General features: G+C 44.4%; 1 protein-coding gene across 2 annotated transcripts; it reads right to left on the bottom strand.

Moving 5' to 3' along the window:
• Positions 1 to 971: 971 nt before the first annotated feature.
• BAMBI (BMP and activin membrane bound inhibitor) lies at positions 972 to 6,041 on the bottom strand. Of its 2 annotated transcripts, none has more exons than XM_014574441.2 (3): positions 5,651 to 6,041; positions 2,211 to 2,498; positions 972 to 1,766 (listed from the first exon to the last, which is right to left on the bottom strand). In XM_014574441.2, the coding sequence occupies exons 1-3, from the start codon at positions 5,724 to 5,726 to the stop codon at positions 1,348 to 1,350; spliced, it is 783 nt and encodes a 260-aa protein (XP_014429927.2). In that variant the 5' UTR covers positions 5,727 to 6,041; the 3' UTR covers positions 972 to 1,347. The 2 variants fall into 2 exon arrangements, with proteins under 2 accessions (XP_014429927.2, XP_006124837.2); XM_006124775.2 differs by having other exon boundaries at positions 2,223 to 2,498.
• Positions 6,042 to 8,596: the final 2,555 nt, after the last annotated feature.

Here is an 8,596-nt window from a genome sequence, read left to right as displayed (position 1 = left end):
CTTAAACCCCACCCCCTTTGAAGTAGGTCTGAAGATTAGTCAGTGTTTAGGAGTGATTTGAATGTGTAAAAATGCAAGGTAACCATTATATTTTAGTCAGTTCTCAGTTCATACTGCTTGTTACTTAGAGAGCCACTTAAAAGAGCACTACTTTGGGTTTGGTTCCCCCCCCCCCCCCCCCCCAAAATCATGGTACCTGCTTTTCCAGAAAGTCCACTTTAATTACAGCATACAACAGAAGAAATATTCTATGCCCTCAATTGCTCCAGGCTCTTTAACAACTAAGCCTTGACTTCATTAAGTGCTATTAAATAAAGCCAACTAATGTTTTTGAAGAACAAAAACTAAACTAAATTCAAACTTGGAATGGAAGAAAGCAGCTTACGCAGGAATACTAGAAAAGGAGCTGGAGTTTGTGAACATCTTGTTGATTTTTCAATTTAGAACACCAAAGAGGCAGCCACTCACTAAATAATCAAATGGACTTGGTTCTGAGGAAAGTATTTAAAAAAAAAAAAAAAAAGATTTTTCAGCAGTTAAGAGCTACAAGGGAAAAAGATAAAGACTAGCAATATTAAGCCAAGACACAAGATTTACTGGCCAATTATGTTTACGTAGATGAATGCATGTTTATGTGGGAAGAGGGACAGTTAATCAAGAACAAAACAAAGAAATCAGCCTTGTAGCTACAACAGGGGAAAAGAAAAAAAAAAATGAGCTGGGGGTGGCAAGAATGGGACAACACATTAAACAGTCAGGCAATGGAATAACTGGTAGAAGTGGACTCACTGTTGGCTATTCAAAGACACAGAGCAGACCTTTCAGAGAAAAGAAAAGGTCACTTCTGCCACTGCAGGAAGATGGACTTTACAGGAGGAGAACACAGTTAAAGACGTTATACAGTTCTATCCTGAATACTAGTGTCACCTGACAATAGCTTTAATATTAAAAAAAAAAAGACCACGAGAAAGTTTCAGACAAAATATATATATTTAAAAATTTTTACAATAAGTCAGGAAACATAGGAGCTTGTAGACAGTTTATTAAGTTCAATTCTCAGCTCCTTACAGCTCAAAACACATGACAGTGTGTACAACTTCTAACTTTTGCTTTCATAATTTTAAAGCGAACAATACATTGAGTGTATTTTACTCTGTGCAAATAAGACAACTTCAGGAATCCTTCGGAGGAAATATCCAAAGTTCTGTTTGCAGAGGTCCTTTGTTTCTCAAAAAAGAATAGAGGGTTTAAGATAAAGTGCTCCTGTCCAGCAGAACCCAAAGGCCTTTGAGAGTTTTCCTAGTAAGTTTAGCTCAGACAAAATTAAAAAAAAAAAAAAAGAGTTGGTCATACAAATTCCAGCTTTCCATGCCCGCTGTACATTCCCCAGTGGACTAATGAAAGAATTTTATCATTGCTGAGGTCTGTCTGTCTCATTTTATCACAGGTCATGCAGCAGTTTTCGTGACCAGTTACTGGCACCATGCATTCCAAGTCTAGCTTTGCCATCTGTCCTTTTTTCGAATGATGTCCATGAAAACTGTAGTGCAAACGGGAAAGCATTTGCTGCCGTTGATCCTGCAGTCTTTTGTTTTCACTCCTGAGCATCCGCAAAGCTAGCATGATAAGCAGCACTAAGATCAGCCCACCAGCTATAGGAACAGCAATTACAGCTGCTCTGAACCACAGTTCTTTTGAAGAGGTCAACTCCTGAACTTTTGTGATGAGATTTCTGCTGTTGTCATGCTGATATCTGCTCCCCTGTCCTGCAAAAAGGAAAACAAGGTCAAGTTTGTGTTTCAGCTAAAAATGATTTTAAATTTAGCAATTCCTTAAACCACACACTAAAAGTTGCTGTTTGTATAACTTCACACTGGAAGGTACCTACACACAGGTACTCTACCAATTTCTCTGAACCTTTTCTAGAAGAAAGAAAATGTTTGTTACTCATTAAATCAACTGCCAGTGTAAGTACTACTAATACTTACACTGGCAGGAATAGTCTTAGAAATGTGGAGAAGCAAGCATTACAGGCAGACATCTAATGCTAATGCAGATATAAAAGCTACTCAGCCATCTCTGCATCCCACCACATGCTTCTCCCTCTGGTATCTCTAATTACATTAACAACAAAATCAATAGCAGACATACAAGGTCTTGGCTGTCACAAGCCTAAAGATCAGAGATTTAGTTGAAACTGCTTTCTCTACCTGAGGTCTCACCCTTGGGAGGAGAGAGAACATCATGCAGTCCTCTGTAATTGCACATATCTTCATGACAGCATTCCAATGTGGGCATGGTGGTGCCGGAGTGGTTTTGTGCCTGTTTAGCTTGGCAGATGTCAGCTGTGTTTGCAATAGTGTCCAAGCAGCCATGAGTAAGTGGGGAATTTGTGTTCTGCGGGTCAAGCAGTCTGGAGAAGCAGGCATTCAGTTCAGATTTGCACATATAGCCAGTTGCAACACAGTGTGCAGCATCACAGTAGCATCTAATTTCACCTAAAAAAAAAAAAGTATTTTATTTTGGTCACTATAGATTGTAAACCCTGCAGAGCAAAGTTAGGTCATTTTCTGTTTCTGAGTAGTGCCTACCACACTGGGGCCCTAATTCCTGATCAGGGCCTTTGGGAAACCAACAGAATACCAATAACTACTGATAAAAGCAGGAATAATGAAAGTGTCACACTTTAAGCTTTATTAAGACTAGGGTTTTGGGGGGGGGGGGGGGGTCATGCAGCTAGACAAAACATTTACCCACATCTGTATACCTGCTAGATTTTTTTTCTATTCACTAAACATATCAAACCAATCCTTATTTAAAGAGAAACAATCCCTTTCTCTCCCCAAAAGCTAACAGTGTTACAGCAGTGCTTTAGAATTTAGATTGTTGAAAACTATTCTTTTATCAAGTTTGCATTACTCCTTTTAAGTACACAGCAGGATTTCCAGAGTTTGATTGTCATATGTAATCGGAACTGCAGAACTGTTTATTATCTCTCAGGGCTATGCTAAGGTTTAAGAACTTTAGCTAACATCTTATAAAGTTATCAGCTAGAATCATTAGAATATAGAAATTCCAAGTCAGGAAAGTTTCAACTAGTGAAATTGGGCAGCTATTTGTGATCTCTTCAGAAAAGGAACTTTTTCCTATGAAGAGCTTTTCATGCAACAGGGCTTTTTAAAGATTTTTTTTGTAATAAATCTAACAGGAATGGTGCAGTTTACAATTAGTGGTTTGTTTGCCAAAGTCAATTTCTTTCAACTCAATGGAAAATCATAAGAAGGGGTGCTACTGAAATCTCCTCCCCTAGTTTTGCATTTAATCCAACATGTGGTCAAAAAAAAGGGGAAACATTTCTACCGGTTGTATATATTAAAAAAATCTCTCAGGAAACCTCAAACATCTCTGAAGGGAAGCGATAAAAAAAGTTCTACATAAAATGCTTCATTTTGTGCTCTCCAAACCGCCAGTTATGATTATACACACATCCTGTACGGTAAGGAAAACTTCACCTTATTCTTTCTAGGCAAGTTATAACTCAAATCTATTTCAATATTCCATTAGTTCAAAGAATGAACTGGAAGGCAGTTTCTGGAGTCATCGTTACAAGTGCAGATTTACTTAAAGACTTCCACCAGTTCAGTTATTGGTGAATTACCTACCACAGATGCAGGGATACTTTCAAAGTTAGATGAATTGTCAGACTTCTTGATAGAAACATCTACTCTGAAAATAAACCCTTTTTACTGCCGCCTCCCCACTTAAGCTTAAAATAACAAGAGATGACTGGGAAAGGAGTCAAATTAACTTCCAGACTTCAGCCCATCTTAGGCCCAAGCTCTCCCTGCAGGCTCTGGGCCCTCAAGTCCCTGCTGCTCTTTAATAACTCTGCTTAATAGAAGCCAAATGACAGAGCTCTTGTCTGTCGCTCCAGCTTGCATTAACTCCCTTGGACCTTTAGGCTGAAGGAGCCAAACTTCTCTTGGTTTCATGAGTTACCCTTCCTATAAATTAGTAAGCAGGTTTTTTCTCTGCTTTCTTATGTACAATCACAGAACTTACTTTTTGGAGGGGAGGAAAAAAGTATCAATTCACAGTTAATATAATTTATTAACTTTCTAAGCCAAGAACAAAGTTGACTGTCCTATTAAGCTCATCATATGGAAGAACATGAAACACTAAGCATACTTTTATTTTGCTTATATGACCCTGCTTAAATTCTACTTTGACCCAAGACAAGTTTTATAAACAAAATTTGACATTCTAGTCATTGGGTTATTACAACTCCATTTTAATTAAAGCCACATTTTTAGTAGAACAGAATGGACTTTGTATTAAAACTGTATTTCTGTCGATTCATAAAGTTTCTTCCTGTGCTATGCAAAAGGCCAGAAAGGGTATTAGGTATTTTGAAACTGAACAATGCCCTTCTGTTCCTTCCTCTTTCTTGTTACTGTATATAGCCATTAAAGAAAAATGTCTGCTTTTAGTCAAGATGGCTACAGGAGAGACTGCAGGCTTCTCTTCAGGCTTTTGAAGTCAGCAGCAGCCAGAAGTCTATGAGCCCCTAATTATATCATTATCAGGCACATAGTTTCAGTATCTGTGACTTCACATCACTCAGTCACTCCCTGTTCTCCTGCCTTTGATGGGGCCAGAAGGCTTTCCTCCGCCTGCTGCAAAGGCTGTTATTTAGGGTTAATTACACCCTTACTTCCAAAATAAATAAATAACAGCACATCATCACTGTGCTAGTTTATCCTTTAACCTCCGTGGATCTTAGCAATTATAAGGAGCCAAAATGGTGACCTTTCCCCTTACAAAGGCTAGCTAAGCAGCCACTGAATTGTATGGAGACAGTAATCTAAACTAAGTGTGTTTAAACTTCATACCTATTTACAGCAATGAAGCAATTGCAACAGGAAGCTAGACACGTTTCGAATCCACTACTAGTTTTTAGAAGTAGAGAAGGAGGCGTGGGGCTGGCATTAGTTCACTCTGATCTAGAGTTTACAAAGAAACCGAGCGCTTGGGGGGCGGCGAGGCTATGTGCCCTGTTCCGGCACTCAGGGCTCCACACAGTAAAACCTCGCCGGAGCTCTCAAAGGGGCAGTGTGCCGCTAGATGGCCCGGCTCCATGGCTGGAAGCGGTCAGAAATTCATTAAAGGCAGACTAACACAAACATTTTGACAACCGCTTGCCCTTAAGGTCTGACTTCCATCAATGAGCCGGGGCAAGGCTCTAGCAGCGAGGTAGGGACGGGGAAAGCAGGGAGAGAGAAAGGGGGAAAAAAGGGATCAGTCACTGCTACTTCCAAGGAGAAGCGAGCTTGTCCCAGCCTGCGCGGCTCAGCGGAGGAAACATTACACGCGAACAAAGGCTTGGCACTGGGCTTCAAAGGCAGAGCGGAGTGCTCGGCAGGGGGCTCCCAGCGGAGCCGGGGAGAGAAAACCCCGGTTCAAGGGAGCCTCCCAGCTGGAGTGCAAGGCTGGCAGGGGAGGTTGCGCCCTCTAGCTTGGAAAAGGGGGTTCAGAGCCACCCTATCTACTCTCCCTCTGCCCTTCCCCGCACGCAGGCGCCCTGCCACCGCACAGCCGCCCCGCACCCCTCCCCGCGGGCCCCAGCGTAGCCCCGCACCCGGCCCCTCACCTCGGGTCAGCAGGATGGCCATGGCGCACAGCTCCAGTTGCAGCCAGATGAAGCTGTAGCTGGAATGGCGATCCATTTAACCGCCCCCCTGGCCTCTCCCCGGCCGTGCTCAGGGCTCCCGCCAGGGCTCGCTGAAGCTCGCAGCGCCACACTCGAGCGCCCGGCGCGGGCAGCGTGTGGACTCCCGCCGGTGCCCGCGGCTGTCTCCCCCCCGCCAGCCTCGGGAAGCGGCAGCGCGCAGCGCCCTAGGCGGAGCAGCCCGGCTGATCACACGCCGTGGGGGCCGTTCTCCAGCCGCAGCCACATCTGGCAGCAGGGCGAGCCCGCAGCTCTGCCCGGCCAGAGCGTCGCCGAGCCCCGCAGCCACCGACTCGAGCTTTGGCAGCGGCTGGAGCCTCCCAGGCTGTAAATAGCTCCGCGGCTGCCCAGCCTGCCCCAGGGCCCGCCCCTCGCTCCTCCCAGCGCCGCTCTCATAGGCTCCGCTCCTCTGCCACTCACCACAGCCGGGCCGCGCCGGGAGCCCGCGAAGGGGGCTCAGCAATTCATGCCCAACGCTGTCGTCCCAGCCCGAGAGCCCTGTCCCCGCGGGACACACCACGCGCCCCGCCTTCCCGCCCCGCCAGGGGCGCCCCCAGGCCTCCCCTAGCCTCGCGCTGTGCGCTGCCCCGCCCGCCCCCAGCTCCTCCGCGCCCTGCTCAGCCAGCTCTTCCGAACCAGAGCCCCGGGGACCGGCCCCAGCCCCAGGCCGGCTGCTGCGGGGACAGGGAAGGGAAGCGGGGTCCGAAGCGATCGGCAGAGCCAAGGCTGCGCCAGCCGGCCGCGGGGAGACAGGAGCATGTCGTTTTCATTTTTGTGTATTTATTTGTTCGGGATCAATAGAGCCCGAGCAGACAGACGGGTGGCTGGAAGGAGCCGGGCTGCTTGTTGGGCGAGATGTAGTGGGAGTAGCCGGCAATAGACACTTAGCGAGAATTAGCAAATCCAAAAGCACCCGGCGCCAGTGAGACAACACAGACAGACTGACACTCAATTATCCTCCAAACAGCCCCAGGCAAACACACAGGCAGGGCCTGATCAATATCAGCCCCGAAGAGATCTGCTTACTGAGATGCTAATTCCTTTCTTAGTACATAGCACTCACCCAAGCAATTTTGCTATTCGGGATTCCCTCCTACATTCACCCACCCCTAGCAAACTTTGAAATGTTATAAAATCAAATTCTATCCAATAGCTAGAGCTACTTGGGAACTGTAATCCTAGGTATTGATTTACAAATGTAATACTGTTGTGCACTAATAAATACTTCGTGATATAGGCACCACATTTAGGTGCCAATATGCCAATGCGGTGCTATGGATCTCTTGAATAAAACAGACCCCGGAAATGAAATAGACATTGCCTTGCATTTCATTTCATTGGTTCCAAAAAGAGGGACCTCCTGGACTGTAGAACAGGTAAGATGTTTACAATTATGCTATATTATAATATATTGCTATATTATAATATATGCATTATATCATAGTTATGTTCCACAAGCATTAGTATAATCTGTCTAGGACGTTCACTTTAGAACTCAAACATTTGTTCATTTTAAATTCCAGTGTTTCCAACCACATGGTCTGGTCTAAAGAGGAAGGAGAGGAGTTTTCAGACAAAATCAAGGACAGATAGGGGAAGGATGCTTAGCACCTTTACTGTAAAGAGGATGAGGGTAATCAGGCTTGCAGGTGGTACAGTGCAGAGGGTACAAGTCTGGGACTCAAGAAACCAGCTTCCCATTACTGGCTTTGCCACTGACTTAGTGATTGTGTTGAGTAAGTCACTTTGCCCTGTACCCTTGAAGGCCGGCAGGGCCCTTTTATAATGGCAGGTACTCCACTTAGTAGAAAGAAAACTCTGGTTTCAAACCCAAACCATCAAATCTGGCAGGGACTGTTTGTAAAAGGTTGTTCTCATCACACTTGCTATTTGGATTACCCCTTGCTTTATATACAGAAAGACCATGTTCAATGAATAATTTACAAATCTCCTTGCTTAATGACAAAATGCAAAATTAAAACATTAAATGGCTAGTGAGAGACCTGTTTTTGTGCTTCATGTCCCTTACAGCTAAGAAAAAGCAGCGAGGAGTCCTGTGGCACCTTATAGACTAACTGAAGTGTTGGAGCATAAGCTTTCGTGGGCAAAGACCCACTTCGTCAGATGCATGTAGTGGAAATTTCCAGAGGCAGGTATAAATATGCAGGCCAGAATCAGGATGGAGATGACGAGGTGGATCCAATCAGGGAGGATGAGGCCCACTTCTAGTAGCTGATCTGGAGGTGTGAATTCCAAGAGAGGAGAAGCTGCTTTTGTAGTTAGCAAGCCATTCACAGTCTTTGTTTAATCCAAATACAGGACTATGTAGCACTTTAAAGACTAACAAGATGGTTTATTAGATGATGAGCTTTCGTGGGCCAGACCCACTTCCTTTGATCTGAGGAAGTGGGTCTGGCCCACGAAAGCTCATCATCTAATAAACCATCTTGTTAGTCTTTAAAGTGCTACATAGTCCTGTATTTTGTTTCAGCTACACCAGACTAACACGGCTACATCTCTATCACTTTGTTTAATCCAGAGTTGATTGTGTCAAACTTGAAGATGAACTGTAGCTCAGCAGTTTCTCTTTGAAGTCTGGTCCTGAAGTTTTTTTGCGGCAGGATGGCTACCTTTAGATCTGCAATTGTGTATCCAGGGAGATTGAAGTGTTCTCCTACAGGTTTTTGTATGTTGCCATTCCTAATATCTGATTTGTGTACATTGATTCTTTTACGTAGGGAAACACTCTCATTTCCATGGAGTTCAGAATTTTGTCTTAGACAGGTTATTAGAAAGAAAATTTCTCCAGGGACTGGTAATTTCAGAATTGTCCACTAAGAAATTCTTGTACCTTTCTCTGAAGTGTCT

This window comes from Pelodiscus sinensis, chromosome 2 (assembly GCF_049634645.1).
Source record: "Pelodiscus sinensis isolate JC-2024 chromosome 2, ASM4963464v1, whole genome shotgun sequence".
NCBI lineage: Eukaryota > Metazoa > Chordata > Testudines > Trionychidae > Pelodiscus > Pelodiscus sinensis.
Note: the sequence above shows the minus strand (reverse complement) of the source record. Positions and strands in the feature narration are given on the sequence as shown.